Raw genomic sequence first — 23,389 nt, 5'->3', positions numbered from 1 at the left:
TAATATGTGTGTGCATGGATGCTTAGTAGCCCACCAGGCTCCTCTGTCCATGGAATTTTCCAGGCAAGAATACTGGAGTGGGTTGTCATTTCCTTTTCCAGGGATCTTCCCAACCCAGGGGTTGGACCCGCGTCTTGCATCTCGTGCACTGGCAGGCAGATTGTTTACCACTGTGCTACCTGGGGAACAAAAATCAGAAACGACTGAGTGACTGGGCACGAGCACAGATGTACGTGTACATAACATAGAGTATGCCAGATGTCCTGCTATGTGGCGAAAAAGGATACAGCTTCTGCCTGGCTATCTCTTGGGATGCCTGGCCCTGGAACCTCGCCACCATGCAGTGAGAAAGTCCAAATTCACCCGCAGGAAGAAGCCCACACAGAGAGAAGTCAGGTCCCCAGCCGGTAACTAACCTCCACCACCAGACATGTGAGAACAGGCCATTAGATGATTGCAGCCCCCAGCCTCCAAGACTTGTAGTTGAGGCCTCAGACACTGTGAAGCAAAGTCAAGCCGTCCCTTCTGTGCCTTGTCTGATTTTTTTGATCCTTGGAATCTATGAGCATAATAAATGGTTGTTTTGTACTACTAAGTTTTGGAGTAATTTGTTATGAGCCATAGTACTTGGGACGTTATAAATTAGGAGCTATTGTATGGGAAAATTTTGTAGCTACTTGTGCAGTTGGGTTCTGTTTTGCGTTGCTCAGATGACTTTATCCCTTTGATGGCTTATTTCCTCAGGTCTTTGTTAGACCAGTGAAGCCCAATTGCAAAGGAAATTATAATAGGGTGTTAAAAATCACAGCAGGGCATATGGCCCCGTTTTTTTTTGTTTTTTTTTTTGTTTGTTTTTTTTCATGCTGAGGTTATGGTGCCAGTTTAGATGTAAACCATTGGCTCTTTCATAAGTCACAATGTTTCTCAGCTTCAATTTCTTCATTTGTATCAAGCAAAAATCTCTCATAGATACACAGAAGGATCAGATGATTCTTGCTCTGCTTGTTGTGGAGTCTTAAGTGTGAGGCCGTATCAGATTCTACAGATTCCTTGGAATGTTTCTGTCTGGTGGGTACTGTATTAGCCCTAAAACTATAGATCAGCAGCAGTTGGCTTCTGCTCAGCCATGTGAGATGCTGGTGTGTAGGGGCAGGTTATCTCCTCCTTCTCAGGGTTGTCAGTTAGTTTCAACACTGAGGCATTGTGGGAATATCCAGAGTGTCTTGTGGTAACTTTCTGGGAGGCTCAGGGACACATACCTCAGCGTCAGAACAAAACAAAATGCTAATTGCCATCATGATTCCTCTGGAAACTGCATTGTGGACAAGTGCTGTTTTATTGAAATAGATTTTTTTTTTTAACTGTTTAAGAACTAGAGTTTTTTTAAGCTGTAGACATTGGTGTTTACCACCTACATTGTTGATATTTAATATTTGAAAGTTTCATTTTTGTCATCTCCTAATATAAAGGTTGAAAATGTCAGCTGGTTGGTTTCTTAACCTCTTCAGGCAGTTCACAATCAAATATACAATTTAACTTTGCCCCCGACTCAGAACCAGAAAATAGTAGGACACAGAAGTGGGGACAGCCACGAGCCTGTTCTGGTGGGGTGCATGAGACATTGGCGTTCTGTAATGGTAGGTGTAGAACATCATGCCGTTGTCAAAACCCATAAAATTGGGTGATAGAAAGAATGACTCCTCATGTAGACTATGGGCTTTACTTGATAATGTATTGATACTGGGTCATCACTTGTAACAAATGTGCTGCATTCATGCAAGATGTTAATGATGAGGAAACTGTGGGATGAGAAAGGGAAGGAGAGAGGATATATGGGAACTCTGTGTACTTCCTGGTCAACTTTTCTGTAAACATAAAGCTGCTCTGAAAAATAAAGTCTACTGATTAAAATAATTTTATTATAAGATTAATATAAGCAGAGAAAGTAATATACACTCCCTATAAAAGTTTTGAAGAATACAGAAATATAAACATAGAAAATGACACCCCACTTCCATAGGTACCCACTTTTAACAGTACGGTGCATGTCTGTTCAGATTTTTCCCTACATGCAAAATACACGCATGTATTTTCCCCTGTGTGATAGACCCATATTATAAATTTCTTTTTGGACTTTCTTTTTCTAAAACCTAACTATATATTGTAACTATTTTTTCATAATGGCACATATGCATGCGTGCTAAGTCATTTCAGTTGTGTCCAACTCTTTGCGACCCCATGGACTGTATGTATCCTGCCAGGCTCCTCTGTCCATGGGATTCTCCAGGCAAGAATACTGCAGTTGGTTGCCACGTCCTCCTCCAGGGAATCTTCCCAATCCAGGGATCAAACCCACGTCTCTTGCGTCTCCTGCATTGGCAGGCGAGTTCTTTACCACTTGTGCCCCCTGTTCTCACCCTTTATAATAGTCCACTGTGTAGTTCCATCATAATGCATTTTCCCAGTTCTTTATTACTGAGTATTTAATTTGTTCCCAAGGGGATTTTTTTGTTTTGTTTTTTATTTTTTACTAAAAACTATGTTTTGGTGAAAGTCCCTGGACCTCTGTCTTGGGGTTTGTTATTACCACTTTCTAAATTGCCCTGTTGGAAGTTTTTTTATAATTACCCTTCCAGCATTTAGGTGCGAGTTTCCCATCATCCTTGCCAACTCTGGATGCTATTTTTTTAAATCTTAACAGTGGTCTAGTCAGTGAGCATGACTTGTGGTGATAAAGTTAAACTTCTGTGCGTGCTACCTGAATAATTTCTACATTGCCACTCAGAAGTTTTAGGTGTTTTCCATATTTCTGGGGTCTAATCACCCTCCCCTTCCCTGCTATCTTTTTCAGCTTCGACAGTGGCCTGACTCATATACAAAGAAGTTTGAGCACAGAATCTACCCCATCACATTTTCGGCTGGAAACCCTCAAGAATGGAAGAAATTATTCAAACCCTGCGCTGCCCAGAGACTCTTTCTTCCGGTAGGAACACCTGCTTTTAATAAGATGCTGCTTGGGAGAGAATTGCATTTGGAAACATCATGGAATTAACTAGCCTTTGTTTAGAAACATTTTAATTACAGTGGTTACAGTGAAAAATATGTTCCTCTTAGATTTTGTAGTTGATGCTCCTAATGATCAGGGTGTACAGAGAAGTTCCCTGTGGTTGAGAAATTGTCTTTCTCAAAGACTGAGGGACTGAGAGTATCCAGAGCATTCTTGATTATGAATCTTTGTGTCTATGGATCCACATTTACTAGCTCTGTGGACCTCACTAAATCTCTAAACTTCTCTAAGCCTCACTTTCCTCCATAAGCTTGGCACATAGTTGCTGCTCAATAAATGTTATTTTAGATTATCGTTATTTCTCTTATAATAAGAACTACTACTGGATGTCACCATGTTGCTGTTGTCGCTTAAGTCACTAAGTCGTGTCTGACTCTTGCGACCCCATGGACTGTAGCTGCCAGGCTCCTCTGTTCATGGGATTTTCCAGGCAAGAACACTGGAGTGGGTTGCCATTTCCTTCTCCAGGGGATCTTCCTGACTCAGGGATTGAACCCACGTCTCTGACATTGGCAGGCAAATTCTTTACCACTGAGCCACCAGGGAAGCCCAGCTGTACCTTTGCTAGGGAATAATTCAGAGAAGGTCCAGAGTTCCAGTTCACTTTTCCATTTGGAGTGTTCAAGTTGAAAGTCTTTGTTTCCTTTTTAAAAAAATCCTAAATAGAAAAGCACCAAAGTTATACTAAAACTGACAATATCACTGAGCAGAATGGCAGCTTTGACTTGTGAATTGCAGCCTTGACATTTGTGAAGGTCATGCTTTCAGTAAACATTTATTGAGTGCCCATTAGGTGCTAAGCTCTGGCTTCATGATGGTGATATGGCAGTGAACAAGACACCATGGTCTTTTTAAATTTTTTTTAAATTTTTATTGAAGTATAGTTGATTTACAATGTTGTGTTACTTTCTGCTGTACGGCAAAGTGAGTCGGTTATAACTAGCATATATCCAGTCTTTTTTAGATTCTTCTCCCATACAGGTCATTATGGAGTATTCAGTAGAGTTCCCTGTGCTGTACAGCAAATCCTTAATAGTTGTTTATTGATCTTGCCTGCTTGGAGTTTGAGTCTAGCATGGAAATGAACAAGAACTGAGAAATGTGATCCATGCTGAGATGGAGAACAACTCATGGATGTATGTAACATAGGGTTACGCTCTGATCTGGGGGATATCTAGATGGTTCTGTTGAGAAATGGCTTTTATGCTGAAATGTGAAAGAAGGAGAAGTAGCAGGAGGTGGTCACTAGGTGACTAGAGTCTGAGAAGTAATGAGAGAAAAAGGTTCCAGGTAAATGGAATAGTAGGTGCACAGGCCCTACTACAAAAGTAGGAAGGCACATGTTTGAGAAGATAGAAGATTCCAGTAACTGAAAACAGAGTGTGGTGGAATAGAAGGGGTTGACAGGGTCTGGAGCTTGCAGACTCTATAAGCCATGTTGGAATGTCTGACCTTTGTGTTTAGGACAGTGAGATGCCACTGAACAATTCTTAGCTTGGAAGTGAAGTCATCTGACTTGGGTATTGAAGAGGATTCAGGGATTTCCCTGGTGGTTCAGTGGCTAAGAATCCATGCTCTGATGCAGGGGACTGGGTTCAATCCCTGGTCGGGGAACTAGATTCCACATGCCACAACTAAGATCTGGCACAGCCAAATAAATAAATACATATTTAGGGGGAAAAAAAAAGGATTTACTGGTTCATTATAGTATGGATAGTGGAATTGCTGAGACCAATTAATACTGACTTCAGCTATGGCAGTTGGTTGCCTTTGAGATGGATGCAGACCATGCCTCCATCCCTATGAGTAGCTGGCTGTGAGAGTTGAAGTGGAGGTGATCAAGATTTCACCAAGGTTTCTGATCTGAACAGCTTTTAAAGTTGATCTGTTTGAAATTGCCAGTATTCAGTTATTTACGACCTACAAAAAAGGCTGTTTCTTTTAGTTCAACCTATACAATGTATGTGTGTGTATGTGTGAGCTCAGTTGTGTCCAACTCTCTGTGACTCCATGGATTGAAGCCTGCCGCTCCTCTGTCCATGGAATTTTCCAGGCAAGAATACTGGAGTGGGTTACCATTTCCTACTTCGGAGGATCTTCCTGACCCAGGGATCAAACACACATCTCTTGTGTCTCTTGCATTGGCAGGCAGACTCCTCACCATTTCGTCACCTGGAAGTGTATAATAGTAGTGCTATTTAGAGATGGAAAAGGGGACTTGCCTGGCGATCCAGTGGTTAAGACTCTGTGCTTCCACCATAGAGGGCATGGGTTCAACCCCTGGTTGGGAACCTAAGAGTCCATATGCTACACGGTGGGGCCAAAAAAACCCAAAAAATGTAAAAACAAAACTTAAGAGATGGAAAATGCTGTAAAGAAATATCATTACTTGTAAAGGGAGAAGATAAGTTTAATCAGGGTCATATTTTGATTTTGAGATACCTGGGAAACATCCACACAAGGACGCCTTACCATCTGTTGGTCTGAAACCCCAAATGGCAAATGGCATTTTTAGCATTTCCTACTCAGAACTCGTGAAAAAGAAATACAACCTGGATGTACTATTAGTGGCGATTTGCTGCGCAAAGTTCACTGACTACTAAATGACCTGTTTTTCACATGATACAGCCTTTAGTACAGGTTGTGACATGGGAGTCACTGCATGAAACAAAGTAAGAAATGGCTCAGATGGTAAAGAATCCGCCCACAGTGTAGGAGACCCAGATGCGATCCCTGGGTGTGCAAGATCCCTTGGAGAAGGGAATGGCAACCCATTCTAGTATTCTTTTTCTATTTTTTTCCATTCTAGTATTCTTGCCTGGAGAATCCCATGGACAGGGGAGCCTGGAGAGTTACAGTCCAGGGGTCTCAAAAAGTCGGAGACAACTGAGCGACTAACACTTTCACTTCATTTTCAAGAAGCAACTACCCTAAATCAGAGCTAAAACCTCTGGGTTGGTGTTATGAAAACTACTTGAGAAGACAAGAAAAAAAATCTCAAGCCTCTGCTCAAGTGTTTTAACGGGAAAATATAAGAAACCCCAAGTTATTATTGGAAAATTGTCTCCCCAACCTACCAGAAAGATAGTAACAACCCAGGAGAAGACATTTGAATTTTCCCTGACCTTGAATTGTGACTTTACTGCCACTATTAAAAAAACAAACCTACCACATGATGGTTTTCATTCATTCCCCACAAAACAAGTCTATTCCATTTTGAATGACAAATGAGTGCTGGAATTCCTTATCTGCTTTTGATAATGGAAACTAGCCCTTCTTAAAAATAATAAAGAGAGATTGTGGTTGACAGGACATTTACTTTCCCTGAGTTGTATATCGTAACAGAAGATTATAAACATGGCTTTTCTGGACATCAGTGAGATATATTGATCTTCATGGTAATTTGAAATAAAGTCTAGGTGATGTTTTCCTTGAAATTTGTCTCTATAAAACCAAATCAGGGGTGCTGCTCAGTCAGTGCAGAGGAGATGGAGATTCTAAAATGCAAACATTCTGGCCCTGGTCAGTCCAGTGACTGAGAATCAGTCTTACCTCTTCTGAGGCGGTGTCGTCTGTAGATGAAACCTTTTCTCAGTAAGTGAAAGTGAAAGTAGCTCAGTCGTGTCCGACTCTTTGCAACCCCATGGACTCTACAGTCCATGGAATTCTCCAGGCCAGAATACTGGAGTCAGTAGCTTTTCCCTTCTCCAGGGGATCTTCCCAACCCAGGGATCAAACCCAGTTCTCCCACATTGTAGAAGGATTCTTTACCAGCTGAGCCACAAGGGAAGCCCAAGAGTACTGGAGTGGGTAGCCTATCCCTTCTCCAGTGGATCTTTCCAATCCAGGAATCGAACCAGGGTGTCTGGCATTACAAGCGGATTCTTTACCAACTGAGCTATCAGGGAAGCCCTTTTCTCAGGTAAGATTTTACTAATCAGAGCATGAACCTTTGCAAGTCAAACCTATTAGATTCTCACGTACAATTAGTAGAATTCAGATCCCACCAATTCAAGATTTATGAAGTCCTAAATCAATCAATGGTCGTTAACTTTTCTGTTTCTGTGAACAGTGGATCTAAGGACCGTTATTAGTGCAGGCTAACAGGTGACTTGATGAAGCTCCTTAGGCATGAAGCTCAAAAGTATTTAAAACAATATGCCAACCACAGATAAGTCAAATCTGTCCTTTCAAACTGATCCTGGAGGACTTTTCCCTTTTTGCATAGTAAAAGCCAAAAAAGGCTTTACTTTTGTAAGAACAACTGTTTTGTGAATTCACATCACCTTTTCTATTTAATAGGAACTAGTGAGATTTTATACTGAATCTCCACATTTTGTTACACAATGTGCCTGTTTGATTATAAAGACCGATCTCCTCAATAATGTTCCCCTCTGCAGATCCTGGGCTTCCCAGGTAGCTCTAATAGTAAGAACCTGCCTGCCAATGCAGGAGACCTGAGACTCAAGTTTCAGTCCCTGTTAGTTATCCAGACTCCTCTGTTCATGGAATTCTCCAGGCAAGAATACTGGACTGGGTTGCCATTTCTTTCTCCAGGGGATCTTCCCAACCCAGGAATGGAACTGGGTCTCCCACACTGCAGGCAGATTCTTTACCAGCTGAGCTACCAGGGAAGCCCATAAACTCTCACTAATTCCTATTAAAGAAAGAAAAGGTGATGTGAATTCACAAAACATAAATATGTCCTGAGAATTTTTTAACTGTATTTCCTACGAACTTACCCATTCTTTAATATTTCAAAGTAATACCATGCCATATAAAAATCTTAATTACCTAGATTTTCTATATAACATCAAGAGCAACAACATATAACCTTCCCTTTTTGCACTTATAGTTTGTTAAAGAGGTCTTTATCTGGTTCCAGTATTTGGAAAACTTTATGCCCACTAGAATGTTCTAATGCATCTGCCATATGTTGAGGGAAAAGAGAGGTTTACTTGGCTTATTAGAACTTTGTTTTATTAGAACTTTTTATAATTAAGGTAAGGTTTTTGTGTTATCAATAATATGTTTCAGAATTAGCAATTGAGACTTCCTTGGAAAGAACCTTTTGTATTTCAACAAACATTGACAGGCAAATAAGAATATATTAAAAAGCCTTATTAAGAGGAACATCAGTTTGCATCATCATAAATGATGTCTGTATATTTTCATCAAGCTCTAAGAGGCATTATATTATCAGGATGAAGTTAACTACATAAAAGATCGCATGAAAACAACCCTAGACAGCAATCTTGTTGGACAAGTTTTCCACATTTGCTCACACGTTATTAAACATTTGACATTCAGGGTATTAGTTACAACTCTTGGTTACCTGTGAGAGAAACTCAATTTCAACTATGAATAGCTAAGCACAGAAAGTGAAAGATGAGAATTAAAAAGTTGGCTTAAAACTCCAGGACATGGAACCAATCTAGATGTCCCTCAGCAGACAAATGGATACATATACACAATGGAATATTACTCATCCATTAAAAAGAATACATTTGAACCAGTTCTAATGAGGTGGATGAAACTGGAGCCTATTATACAGAATGAAGTAAGCCAGAAAGAAAAACACCAATACAGTATACTAACACATATATATGGAATTTAGAAAGATGATAATGATAACCCTGTATGTGAGACAGCAAAAGAGACACAGATGTATAGAACAGTCTTTTGGACTCTGTGGGAGAGGGTGAGGGTGGGATGATATGGAAGAATGGCATTGAAACTTGCAAATTATCACATGTGAAACAAATCACCAGTCCAGGTTCAATGCATGATACAGGGTGCTCAGGGCTGGTGCATTGGGATGACCCAGAGGGATGGGATGGGGAGGGAGGTAGGAGGGGGGTTCAGGATGGGGAACACATGTACACCCATGGTGGATTCATGTCAGTGTATGGCAAAACCAATACAATATTGAAAGTTAAATAAATAGATAAATAAATAAAACTGAGATTAAAGAATAAATAAATAAATAAAACTGAGATTTTTAAAAAAAGTTGACTTAAAACTCATCATTCAAAAAACTAAGATCATGGCATCTGGTCCCATAACTTCACGGCAAATAGCTGGGAAAACAATGGAAACAGTGACAGACTTTATTTTCTTGGGCTCCAAAATCACTGCAGATGGTGACTGCAGCCATGAAATTAAAAGGTGTTTGCTCCTTGAAAGAAAAGCTATGACGAACCTAGACAGCATATTAAAAAGCAGAGACATTACTTTGCCAACAAAGGTCCATCTAGTCAGTTCAGTTCAGTTCAGTCGCTCAGTCATGTCCGATTCTTGGTGACCCCATGAATCGCAGCACGCCAGTCCGCCCTATACATCACCAACCCCCAGAATTTACCCAAACTCATGTCCATTGAGTTGGTGATGCCATCCAACCATCTGATCCTCTGTCGTCCCCTTCTCCTCCTGCCTTCAATCTTTGCCAGGGTCTTTTCAAATGAGTCAGTTCTTTGCATCAGGTGGCCAAAGTACTGGAGTTTCAGCTTCAGCATCACTCCTTCCAATGAACACTCAAGACTGATCTCCTTTAGGGTGGACTGGTTGGATCTCCTTGCAGTCCAAGGGACTCTCAAGAGTCTTCTCCAACACCACAGTTCAAAAGCATCAGTTCTTTGGGGCTCAGCTTTCTTTATAGTCCAACTCTCACATCCATACATGACTACTGGAAAAACCATAGCCTTGACTAGACGGACCTTTGTTGGTTAAGTAATGTCTCTCCTTTTTAATATGCTGTCTAAGTTGATCATAACTTTACTTCCAAATTTTGGAGCCCCCCAAAATAAAGTCAGCCACTGTATCCACTGTTTCCCCATCGATTTACCATGAAGTGATGGGACCAGATGCCATGATCTTAGTTTTCTGAATGTTGAACTTGAAGCCAACTTTTTCACTCTCCTCTTTCAATTTCATCAAGAGGCTCTTCAGTTCTTCTTCACTTTCTGCCATAAGGGTGGTGTCATCTGCATATCTGAGGTTATTGATATCTCTCCCGGCAATCTCCATTCCAGCCTGTGTTTCTTCCAGCCCAGCGTTTCTTATGATGTAGTCTGCATAGAAGTTAAATAAGCAGGGTGACAATATGCAGCCTTGATGTACTCCTTTTCCTATTTGGAACCAGTCTGTTGTTCCATGTCCAGTTCTAACTGTTGCTTCCTGACCTGCATATAGGTTTCTCAAGAGGCAGGTCATTCCCATCTGGCATTCCCATCATCTCTTTCAGAATTTTCCACAGTTTATTGTGATCCACACAGTCAAAGGCTTTGGCATAGTCAATAAAGCAGAAATAAATGTCTTTCTGGAACTCTCTTGCTTTTTCCATGATCCAGCAGATGTTGGCAATTTGATCTCTGGTTCCTCTGCCTTTTCTAAAACCAGCTTGGAAGTTCACGGTTCACGTATTGCTGAAGCCTGGCTTGGAGAATTTTGAGCATTACTTTACTAGCGTGTGAGATGAGTGCAATTGTGCAGTAGTTTGAGCATTCTTTGGCATTGCCTTTCTTTGCCGTCTAGTCAAGGCTATGGTTTTTCTAGTAGTCGTGTATGGATGTGAGAGTTGGACTATAAAGAAAGCTGAGTGCCAAAGAATTGATGCTTTTAAACTGTGGTGTTGGAGAAGACTCTTGAGAGTTCCTTCGACTGCAAGGAAATCCAACCAGTCCATCCTAAAGGAAATCAATCCTGACTGTTCATTGGAGGGACTGATTCTGAAGCTGAAACTCCAGTACTTTGGCCACCTAATGCGAAGAACTGACTCATTTGAAAAAACCCTGATGCTGGGAAAGATTGAAGGCAGGAGGAGAAGGGGATGACAGAGGATCGGATGATTGGATGGCATCACCAACTCAACGGTCATGAGTTTGACTAAACTCCAGGAGTTGGTGATAGACAGGGAAGCCTCGCATGCTGTAGTCCATGGGGTTGCAAAGAGTCAGACACGACTGAGTGACTGAACTGAACTGAAGCAGAAAAGGCGGTTTGTTCACTTATCTGACTGTGGCGTCCAGATCAGAGGACTGATCTCAAGCACAACTAGATCCAAAGGCTGCTGTAATGTCGCCAGGGCTCTGTCTCTCTTGTAGTCCTTTACTAGGCTCACTCCGTGAGAATGATGATTGCTTGAAGCAGCCTGAGAATCATGGTCTAGAAACTTAGCTGCTGCTGCTGCTGCTGCTGCTGCTGCTGCTGCTGCTCAGTCGCTTCAGTCGTGTCCGACTCTGTGTGACCCCATAGACGGCAGCCCACCAGGCTCCACCGTCCCTGGGATTCTCCAGGCAAGAACACTGGAGTGGGTTGCCACTTCCTTCTCCAATGCATGAAAGTGAAAAGTGAAAGTGAGGTCGCTCAGTCGTGTCTGACTCTTAGCGACCCCATGGACTGCAGCCTGCCAGGCTCCTCCATCCATGGGATTTCCCAGGCAAGAGTACTGGAGTGGGGTGCCATTGCCTTCTCCGCAGTGAAAAAAGAGTCTGGCAGGGTGGTGACATCTGAAATGGCAGCTTCTGGCCCTGAGGCTTATGAGACCTTCCCTTCATTGGAAGGCAAAGTTTTAATCACTGGACCTTGCAGGGAGTCCCAGAACATTATTTTTAAAACAACTATCTAGAATCTTTGGAAACTGTCCTAATGGCCTAAGCAAATGAAGAAACAGATTTCTTACTCAAGAAATCTACTAAAACTTAATAAGAAAGAGTGAGAGTCTGTGCCAGTTGAGCCATGACCCACTCCCTCCCTCTCCCCTTCTAGCTTAGCATGGTGGAAACCCAACTCAGTTCAGTCAAGAACATAGGAATCCTTTCCTCCACAGCACCCAGTTGAGGGGTTTGGTATTTTCTTGGGTGCAGCATTTCTCATCTCTACCAGCAGTGTCTTTCAGAAGCTTAAATTCCAGGCAAAAATGGCCAAGGTTTCAGAGGCTCCGTTCATTAAGAGAAAGCTTCATGAGAGCAAGAAGCTAAATAAACTATAGGCCAGTTAGTTTACAAGGGAGAACCAGGGGAAGAAATATAAAAAGTGCCCTTCTGGTCAGAACAAAGTCCAAAGACCAGCTCCTAAAACTGTCTCCTCAGATGTGCCTGAATTTAATGGATCATCCTATGGAGCAACTCATGCTCAGGCCATTGTCAAAAACAGAAGAGCAATCAGCTGGAATTAGTGAAGGCTAACAGCTGGGTCATCGATAAAGCAAGAGAGTTCCAGAAAAACATCTATTTCTGCTTTATTGACTATGCCAAAGTCTTTGACTGTGTGGATCACAATAAATTGTGGAAAGTTCTGAAAGAGATGGGAATACCAGACCACTTGACCTGCCTCTTGAGAAACCTATATGCAGGTCAGGAAGCAACAGTTAAAACTGGACGTGGAACAACAGACTAGTTCCAAATAGGAAAAGGAGTACGTCAAGGCTGTGTATTGTCACGCTTATTTAACTTCTATGCAGAGTACATCATGAGAAATGCTGGGCTGGAAGAAACACAAGCTGGAATCAAGATTGCCTGGAGACATATCAATAACCTCAGATATACAGATGACACCACCCTTATGGCAGAAAGTGAAGAGGAACTAAAAAGCCTCTTGATGAAATTGAAAGAGGAGAGTGAAAAAGTTGGCTTCAAGCTCAACATTCAGAAAACTAAGATCATGGCATCTGGTCCTATCACTTCATGGGAAATAGATGGGGAAACAGTGGAAACAGTGTCAGACTTTATTTTTGGGGGCTCCAAAATCACTGCAGATGGTGATTGCAGCCATGAAATTAAAAGACGCTTACTCCTTCGAAGGAAAGTTATGACCAACCTAGACAGCATATTAAAAAGCAGAGACATTACTTTGCCAACAAAGGTCCATCTAGTCAAAGCTATGGTTTTTCCAGTGGTCATGTATGGATGTGAGAGTTGGACTGTGAAGAAAGCTGAGCACCGAAGAATTGATGCTTTTAAACTATGGTGTTGGAGAAGACTCTTGAGAGTCCCTTGGACTGCAAGAAGTTCCAACCAGTCCATCCTAAAGGAGACCATTCCTGGGTGTTCATTGGAAGGACTGATGCTGAAGCTGAAACTCCAATACTTTGGCCACCTCATGCAAAGAGTTGACTGATTGGAAAAGACCCTGATGCTGAGAGGGATTGGGGGCAGGAGGAGAGGGGGACGACAGAGGATGAGATGGCTGGATGGCATCACCTACTCAATGACATGAGTTAGGGTAAACTCCGGGAGTTGGTAATGGACAGGGAGGCCTGGCATGCTGTGATTCATGGGGTCGCAAAGAGTGAGACACGACTGAGTGACTGAACTGAACTGAACTGAACAGCTGGTTATAATACCAACAGTGGTGAACAGCTTATGAGAAAGATTAGAGGAATAGTCAATCAAAAAGAGCCCTGATAAAAACCACTGTCATCTTGGGTGACCGTGGGTATTTATAGGCTGCATCCTCTGAGGAAACACTATAGACTTCACACACAAGATGAAGTGGACTGCACTGAAATAGTCCAGTCAAGATACTAAACAAATAAACAACATCCACAAGCCCTGCACTTTTTCTAGTGGGGTATAGTGTGGGCAGGGGAGAGTTATCCAAAGTTGCTAAGACATCCTGAAATGTATTATCAAGCTAAAATATATTAACATGCTAAAAATATCACCTAAATTTTTTTCAACAAAAAATTATAAGGCAGTCAAATAAAGAAGAAAGTGTGACTCATTCACAGGAAAAAAATGCAGGCAACAGAAACTGACTGGTGAGAAGACCCAGCTGTCAGATTTAGTAGAAAAAGACTTCAGAGAAGCCATTACAAATATATTCAAGCTATAAAAGGAACCTGTGCTTAAAAAAGTAAAATAAGATATGATGATGATGTTTTTTAAAATTGAGACTGTCAGTAAAGAAATTTAATTTTTTTTAAAAGAGCCACATAGAAGTTCTAGAGTTGAAAGGTAAAATAACTGAAGTGAAAAAATCAGCTATTTATTTGAACTTAAAGTAGAAATAATCAGTAAACTTGAAAATAATCAAATATTAAGATTATACAACCCGAAGAACAGGCAAAAATAACAAATAAAATTGAGCGAGACTTGGAGATGTGAAGTACCATTGGACCCACCAGGACACGTATGATGGCAACATTAGAAGGAAAGGAGAGAGAGAAATAATAGAAAAAATTTTTGAAAAAATAATGGTTGTAAACTTGTAAATTTGATGAATACAATTTACACATGGAAAATCAACTCCAAGTAAGATAAACTCAAAGAGATCCACACACAAATCATGGTAAAAACCCTGAAAGACAAAAACAAAGTCTTACGAGCCGTAAAAGAAAAATACTTGTCACATGTAAGGCAACTCCAATAAGATTAATAGCCGACTTCTCGTTAGAAATTGTGGGGACTTCCCTGGTAGTGCATCTGAGCCACCAGGGAAGCCCCAAGTATACTGGAATGGGTAGCCTATCCCTCCTATAGGAGGTCTTCCCAACCCAGAAATCAAACCCAGGTCTCCGGCATTGCAGGGCGGTTCTTTACCAGCTGAGTTACCATCAATTCTTGGCTTGGGAAGATCCCCTGGAGAAGGGGATACCCACTCCAGTATTCTTGGGCTTCCCTGGCAGCTCAAACGATAAAGAATCTGCCTGCAATGCAGGAGACCTGGGTTTGATCACGGGGTTGGGAAGATTCCCTGGAGGAGGGCATGGCGTCCCACTCCAGTATTCTTGCCTGGAGAATCCCGCAGACAGAGGAGCCTGGCGGGCTACAGCCCGTAGAGTCGCACAGAGTCAGACACAACCGAAACGACTTAGCACTCACGCACTGGGAACTAAGATTCCACAGGCCGCATGGTGTGGCCATAAAGTGAAAAAGCAAAAACTTGTGGATACCCTGAGACCATGAGATAACATTATTTGAAGTGCCAAAAGATGGGGAGAACCTCAACCAAAAACTTTATATCCAGCAAAATAGTTTTTAAGTTGAAGGTGAAATAAAGTCACTCCCAAATTAACAAAATCTGACATAATTCATTTACAGCAGAACCACAAGAATAAAGAAAGTTCTGAAAGCAAATGACTCCAGACAGTGATTAAAAAATCATGTTTAAAAAAGAGTATAACAAAGGCATTAATGCAAAAGAAAGTATAAATGAGTGTTTCTTACCCTTTATTCTCTTGATTGATTTTAAAAATGATTGTGTAAAACGTTATGTTTATATTTTGGATTTGTACTGTTAAAATATATTTAATAATAATAGCACAAAGGAGGTTAGATGAAGAAAAATTATATGGAATAAGAAAATGACAGCAGATAGTAACTTGAATCCACAGGAACAAATGAACAAAATTAAAAATGTCATATGAAAAAGTTAATATAACAAACTCCATAAATATATACTTGTTCTTCTTCCTCTCTCAGCTTCTTTAAAACACATAAAATTATATGAAGTAGCAATTATACTGTTGGGCTTATAACAGTATTGATGTAATATAATATAATAATGATAATATAATGTAATACAATGATGTTATAAAATGAAGAAGAGGATATACTGACATTTGTATATCTCACTGGAATGTAGTGTAAATCTGAGGTGTATTCTGATAAGACATATATGATAATCTCTAGAGCAACCACCAAGGAAACATCTCAAAAAGCATGGCGAAAAGAAATGTATTAAAATGTATTAAAATTCAAAAATACTCAGTGCAAAAGAAAACAGTAAGACTAGAGTAATGAAAAAAGACATGATACATATTGAAGACAAAAATAGGAGACATAAATTCAGCTCTGTCTATAATCACATTAAATAAAAATGGGTAGAAGTCCAATCAAAAGATAGAAATTGCCGGAGACAGATGATAAAGAATACAATCCAACTATGTACTGTTTACAGGAGACATACCTCAGGTTCAAAATACAAATAAGTTGGAAAAGATATGTCAATCAAACAGCAACCACTAGGAAGCTGGACTGGCTATACCAGCATCAGATAAGGCAGAATTTAAAAAGCAACATTAGTAGAGAAAAACAGGCATATTTTGCCATGCGCATGTTAATCCACTAAGAAAATATAACAGTTGTAAACATTTATGCACTGTTTTTGCATTTATGTAAAATGTAAAAGCCCTGAGTACTTGAAGCAAAAACCGACAGAATTAGAGGAAGAAATAGGCACTTCACCAATGATATTAGGAGGTTTCAATGCCCCACATTCAATAATGGATTAAGCAGTAGGCAGAACATCAACAAGGGAATAAAAGACTTGAACAACACTATAAAGCCGGTGCAGCCAGATAAATAAATATATATTAAAAAAGGCAGAGAGATGGCTGTTTCATCTAATGCACAGAAACCAGCACAGAGTCAAAGAAAGTGAAGACACGGAGGCATACGCTCCAAACAAAAGGAAAAGATAAAACTCCAGAAACAGACCTTAATGAAATGTAGATAAGTAATTAACCTGATTTATATGCAGAGTACATCATGAGAAACGCTGGACTGGAAGAAACACAAGCTGGAATCAAGATTACCGGGAGAAATATCAATAACCTCAGATATGCAGATGACACCACCCTTATGGCAGAAAGTGAAGAGGAACTAAAAAGCCTCTTGATGAAAGTGAAAGAGGAGAGCGAAGAAGTTGGCTTAAAGCTCAACGTTCAGAAAACGAAGATCATGGCATCTGGTCCCATCATTTCATGGGAAATAGATGGGGAAACAGTAGAAACAGTATCAAACTTTATTTGGGGGGCTCCAAAATCACTGCAGATGGTGACTGCAGCCATGAAATTAAAAGACACTTACTCCTTTGAAGAAAAGTTATGACCAACCTAGATAGCATATTCAAAAGCAGAGACATTACTTTGCCGACTAAGGTCCACCTAATCAAGGCTATGGTTTTTCCAGTGGTCATGTATGGATGTGAGAGTTGGACTGTGAAGAAGGCTGAGCGCCAAAGAATTGATGCTTTTGAACTGTGGTGTTAGAGAAGACTCTTGAGAGTCCCTTGGACTGCAAGGAGATCCAACCAGTCCATCCTGAAGGAGATCAACCCTGGGATTTCTTTGGAAGGAATGATGCTAAAGCTGAAGCTCCAGTACTTTGGCCACCTCATGCGAAGAGTTGACTCATTGGAAAAGACTGTGATGCTGGGAGGGATTGGGGGCAGGAGGAGAAGGGGACGACTGAGGATGAGATGGCTGGATGGCATCATAGACTCGATGGACGTGAGTCTGAGTGAACTCTGGGAGTTGGTGACGGACAGGGAGGCCTGGCATGCTGCGATTCATGGGGTCGCAAAGAGTCGGACACGACTGAGCGACTTAACTGAACTGAACTGAAGAGTTTAATGTAGTAGTCATAAGGATGCTCACTAAGGTTGGAGAGCAATGCATGAACAAAGTGAGACTTTGAACAAAAAGGAAAAATATAAGAAAGTACCAAATGGAACTCACAGAGATGAAGAATACAATAACTGGGCTGAAAAATTCAATGGAGGGGTTCAACAGCAGACTAGATTGAGTGAAACAAAAACTTGAATTTTCAGAACAGTAGTGAGAAAAAGAAGAATGTATTAGGTGTCATTAAGGTGGAGGGTTGGGGGATGTTCACATCAAAGGATCAGGAATCAGAAGGGCTTCAAACTTGTCAGCAGCAGTGGAGGAAGTGCTAAAATATTGGAGCAATGCCTTTAAATTCAGAGGCAGTTTTATGTCTAACCTAGTTTCCCTACCAGACAAGCTACAAATCAGGCATGTGGGTAGAATCAAGACATTTTTAGATGTGCATAGTTTCAAAATATTTACCCCCATCAGTCTTCTCTCTGAATAATGTGCTCCACCAAAATGAAGGAGTACATTCAGAAAGATAAAGATGTGAGATCCAGGAAGCAGACAATCCCACACAAAGGAGGCCTGAGAGGAGTCTCAGGGGAAGGGAGATGCAGAACATCCTGATCAGAGGGAATCAGGAAGCTGTGGAAGAAACTTTGCCTAAAGTATAGACAACTAAGCAAATTCACAACAGGAAAAAAAAAAAAAAAACAGTTATTAATTTCAGGGAAAAAAAAGTTATTCTGAAGGGGAAAGTCACATGGTTTGCTCCATGGCTTAATTGGAAATCATGTTAAATAATCATCATAAGATAATATTGTGTGTTGATCAAAATGATATTTTGATGTTGCTAGATTGGGAGATGAGATGTGTATGTGAGTGGTGTTATGGAGTTGATAGTTTTTGTGGAAAGGATCTGAATTCTCTTCTAAGGTAGGAAGTCAATAGATGAGACGTATCTGACATAGTAAGAAATATCTCCCTAGAGATCCTAAGTGAAGTGAAGTGAAATTGCTCAGTCGTGTCCGACTCTTTGCGATCCCATGGACTGTAGCCTACCAGGCTCCTCTGTCCATGGGATTTTCCAGGCAATAGTCCTGGAGTGGATTGCCATTTCCTTCTCCAGGGGATCTTCCCAACCCAGGGCTCGAACCCAGGTCTCCCACATTGTAGACAGACACTAAGTCCCTTGGAATTTCCTGAGTAATAGGCATGTCTTTTGTCCTAATGAAATGACTTGGTGGGCTTCTGGATAGGGGCTGATGACTAAAAAGGCCAAGCCGTGATTAGAAGCTTGGAGCTTCCAACCCTAACCCCTTTCTCTAGGAAAGGGAAAGGGTGATTGGAGATTGAGTTAATCATTGATCATGCCTACGTGATGAAGCCTTCATAAAAATATGTAAAGAAGGAGGTTCAGGGAGATTTTGGGTTGATGAAGATATCCGTGTTCTGGGACAGTGGTGCAAACTTCACAGAGACAGAAACTCCTGGGCTCAGGACCTTTCTGGACCTCACCTTATGTACCTTTTCTTCTGGCTGCTCATCTGAATCCTTTTTTATATTCTGTACAACAAGCCATAAAAATAAGTGTTTCCCTGAATTCTGTGAGCCGTTATACCAAATCATCAGACTTGAGGAGGGGATCATGGGAACCTCCGATTTGTAGTCAAGTCAGACAGAAGTGTAGGCAACCTGGGGACCACTACTTATGATTAGCATCTGAAGGGGGAGGGCAGTCTTGTGGGACTGGACCCTTAACCTTTGGTAACTAACTATGGTAGTTCTTACTAATTCAGATAGTATCATAATTGAATTGTAGGACACTCAGTTGGTGTCCAAAGGAAGTGCTGGGAAATTAGTTGGTGTGGAGAAAAGCCCCGTACATTTGGTGTCAAAGTGCTGTAAATTCAAAGAATTAAGTTTTTTTTCCTTTAGTGTGTTATTTAGAGACGTGAAGGTACATACTCAAAGAACTGGAATTGTTTGCTGTGAGAGGGAGGAAATGTGGGAGGATAAATATTTTTTATTTATTTGTCCATATATCTGTTTGTCTATATTTAATTACTTACCAAGCCATCGTTAACTGCTCAACCCCTGTGATTCTAGTAGAAATGTATCCACTACTGAATTCCCTGCTGGTTCAATGGTTAGGACTCTGCTTTCACTGCTGAGGGCTCTGGTCAGGGAACTAAGAAAATTACCCACTAGTAACTCTTTTTGTGTGGGGGTTTTTTGGGGCATGCTGCCTGGTGTATGGGATCTTAGTTCCCCGACCAGGAGGTCAAACCCATTCCCCCTGCAATGGGAGCTTGGAGTTTTAACCACTGGACTGCCAGGAAAGTCCCCCACTAGTAATTCCTGAAATCAATTTTGTAGATAATAATCAGCTGTTTTAAAAATTAAATAAGTAGAGTAGAATTGAATAAAGGACATGCATTACTATAGTAAGACAAATAATATTTTTGAAAATGTTTCTGTTTTATGTATTTATATGTGCACATTCTAGTATTGTGATACTATTGTGATATAGATGCCTTTCTTACTGTGGGGTACAATTGAAAATACTTTGAGAAATGAGGCTTTAAGATAGGTCTTCAGGATGTGCCACTGAAAGGAGGGAACTCTATAGGTGGTCCACACAGTGACACAAAGACCACACAGTGACTGTTATACAAACACATGATAAGATCCTCGGATTGATGATTTTGTCAACCCTTCTCAGTTCTTTGAGGAATGTACTGATTTGTAACATTTTTTTCTAAGGAGGAAACTGAAGTTAAGGGAAGTTTACCTTATTTTTTTCCTGGGGTATATCTTAGAGCCTGGATTGAAGCCCAAGTTTATCCCATAGTGTAGTCATTCTGTCCAACTTCCTGCAATTTCTAAATGCCAAATTTTTCTTCTGTATTTATAGAAAGATTCCCAGGATATTCCAAACTACCTCCTTTGGAAGATTCCCATGAATCTTCCATCGTCATCTGTTAACTGGGTATAAAAATAGTACACATGTCTTCGTTCAGACTCACTTGTTCAGTGAGGCTATTGTATTTAAAATTGCTCCCCTCCCTCACTATATTTTTCCTTCTCTGCTACTGTCTTCAAAGTTTCATCTATACTTTACTAACTTGTTTTATTTTTTGCTTCCTCTCACTGGCATCTAAGTCCTACCAGGGGAAAAGTCTTTGATCTCCAACACATAGCGCACTGCACATATTAACAGAAGGTACTCAGTAAAACTGTTTGGATGGTATGGATGAGAAGGAAGGTAGGTAGGAAAGCAGGAAGGAAGGATAGAGGAAAGGGAGGGAAGGAGGGAAGCTGGATGATTGGATGCATGAATGAGTGGACAGGGCTTTACAAAGTTCATCAAAGCATCCTAGAGAGGATTTGAAGATTCAGTGCTTATAAAGTGCCCAGACTTGAACCCCGTAAATATTCAGTAAATGTTAATTGAATTTCATTCTCATATACAAGGAAAAGGAAAATATCCTTTGAAAACCAGTCCAATTCAAGTGAAGAACTATAGTTGCTTGCAAACCAATGATCCTATTTCCAGCAATTCCCTAGCAGAGGGTACAGTCTCTGAGAAGGCACCATCTGACTCAGAAACTGGACTCTGCTTTAAAGACAGTTGCCATGGCTAACAGGATGTCTGCAGCCAGCAAGAGAAGATAGTATGTACTTGCTGGCTGGGATTGCAACACCTGATAAGAGGAGGAAGCAAGCCAAAGGGATGATGGGAACAGATGAAAGATCTGAGAGCCAGTATCTCAGAGCACGCCAGAGAAACCAGACACCTTCAGGAATGCAAGGCCTGTGCAAAACGGCCTGCATGCAGTTAGAACAGTTGGCCCCACAGCTGAGATGATGAAATCGAAGACCAAACACAAGCTTGACAAGCCAGAATTTTAGGAGAACTATCCTGAACAAAGCTATCATTGATTTGCTCAACTCAGAGGCAATCTGAATCTTGTTTGCATAGTGATCAAAGATTAAACTGATTGGAAGAGTCTACTTCATTGATGGGAATGTCAAGGCAGTTTATTTCTCTCCCTCGATTCTTATCTCCTTGTAGCAAACATGTGAAACAACAGACTAGCTGCAGCTCAAGCAGGCAGAATTTTGTTAAGCAGCAGATAGTACACCCTTGAGACATGAGAGTAGGCTGACTCCAAAGGAAACAGGCTGATCCCAAAGGAGTGGCCTCCACCTCTGTTAGCTTTCCTCTTTCATACTTTCTGTCACCTCCCCCTGGAGCCTGATTGGTCCAGCCTTATGCTAAATAGGGCTTGTACCTGCCACCAACCAGGGAAGGGAATGCAAATAGATATACACTCAAGGCCAATCAAGGAAGGGGGCATGTTTCCCCACTGTAGATTCTGGCACTGGTTCTTGACTTCCTCTTTCCTGGGCTTTTTGTTTGTTTGCCTTCTATGTGATTCTTCCAACCGCCATCTTGGACTCCTTTTTCTAACTACCTAACAGGAACATGTGTAAATGTAGCAAGGACACAGGTACAATCTGCTCTTTGTTAAAACTAAACAAAAATGAATATGCAAGTTATATGTCATTCCACAAGAGGGCACAACAGAAGCAAAAATAAAAATTGCTATACTTTAATTTTCTCCTGTATGCTTTATTTATTTATTTATTGGCATGACACCTTTAAAACATTTTTGTCATTTTCAGACAAGCACAATGACCTCTTTGGTACATAAGTTATCGTGTTTTGTTTTGTTTTGTTTTGTGTTTTCAGAATGAGGGCATTATAATGCTTTCTTCCCCCCCGCCCCCCCCTTGGAGTACAGTTACTTTACAATGTTGTGTTAGTGTCTCCTGTACAAGGAAGTGTATCCTATACACATACCCCTTCCCTCAGGACCTACCTTCCACCACCACCACACCCCCCACCACCACCATTGCACCCATCTAAGTCATCACAGAGCACCCAGCTGATCTCCTGTGCATTTTAAGCTAGCAATTTAGTGATCCTCTTTTAAAATCTCAAAACAGTGTAAGTGGTGAATCACTAATTAATCGAGTGGATTTTTATTTTTGTACAGATTTGCAATGAAACAGGACAAAAGAAAGCTATAGAGGAATGATACTTTCCAAGTGTTTGTTATTCTCTCCCTTATCTTAAACTATTTTAATGGTATAAAGGATATTTGAGAACATATAGCGTCAAACAGAAAGTTCTTTGTTTTCTGCACATCTATAGCTAAGGGGACATATCTCAAAGTAGATAATTACAAAGTATGTGTTGGCGGGAATATAAATTAGTGTAGCCACTGTGAGAAACAGTATACAGGTCCCTTAAAAAACTAAAAACAGGGTTGCCATAAGATCCAGCAATCTGACTCCTGGGAATGTATATGGAGAAAATTCTAATTTGAAAAAATACATGCATCCTGATGTTCATAGCAGCACTGTTTGCAAGAGCCAAGACATGGAAACAACTTCAGTGTCCATCGACAAATGAGTGGATGAAGATATGGTACATATATACAATGGAATATTACTCAGTCATAAAAAAGAATGAAACAATGCCATTTACAGCAACATGGATAGACCTAGAGATTATCATACTATATGAAGTAAGTCAGAGAAAGACAAATATCATATGATGTCTCTTAAATGTGAAATCTAAAATACAATACAAATGAAATGATTTACAAAACAGACAGACATAGGAAACAAACATGGTTAGTTATCAAAAGGGAAAGAGGTGGGAAGGGACAAATGAGGAGGTTGAGATTAGCAGATACAAACTACTGTATGCAAAGTAGATATGCAACAAGGTCCTACTCTCTAGCATAGGAACTGTGCTCAATATCTTATAATAAACTATAATGGGAAAGAATGTCAAAAAGACTATGTGTGGGGGTACTCTTTCTACCCCCTTCTGATGCCTATGTCAGAAGCTTTCTCTGTCTCCTTTATACTTTAATAAAATGTTATTACACAAAAGCTCTGAGCGATCA

The 23,389-nt window shown here is 40.7% G+C and overlaps 1 protein-coding gene across 3 annotated transcripts in view; it reads left to right on the top strand.

The window, feature by feature from the left end:
* The window catches only part of GXYLT2 (glucoside xylosyltransferase 2), an 81,613-nt gene that overhangs the window by 25,914 nt on the left and 32,310 nt on the right, over nt 1–23,389 (top strand). For all 3 annotated transcript variants that reach the window (XM_018038393.1, XM_005695724.3, XM_018038394.1), the window contains exon 3: nt 2,852–2,983. In XM_018038393.1, the coding sequence (XP_017893882.1) occupies nt 2,852–2,983 (132 nt within the window). The remainder of the gene's footprint in view (nt 1–2,851; nt 2,984–23,389) is intronic.

The sequence above is a fragment of the Capra hircus genome, chromosome 22 (genome assembly GCF_001704415.2).
Source record: "Capra hircus breed San Clemente chromosome 22, ASM170441v1, whole genome shotgun sequence".
NCBI lineage: Eukaryota > Metazoa > Chordata > Mammalia > Artiodactyla > Bovidae > Capra > Capra hircus.
This window is presented reverse-complemented; position numbering and strand designations above follow the sequence as displayed.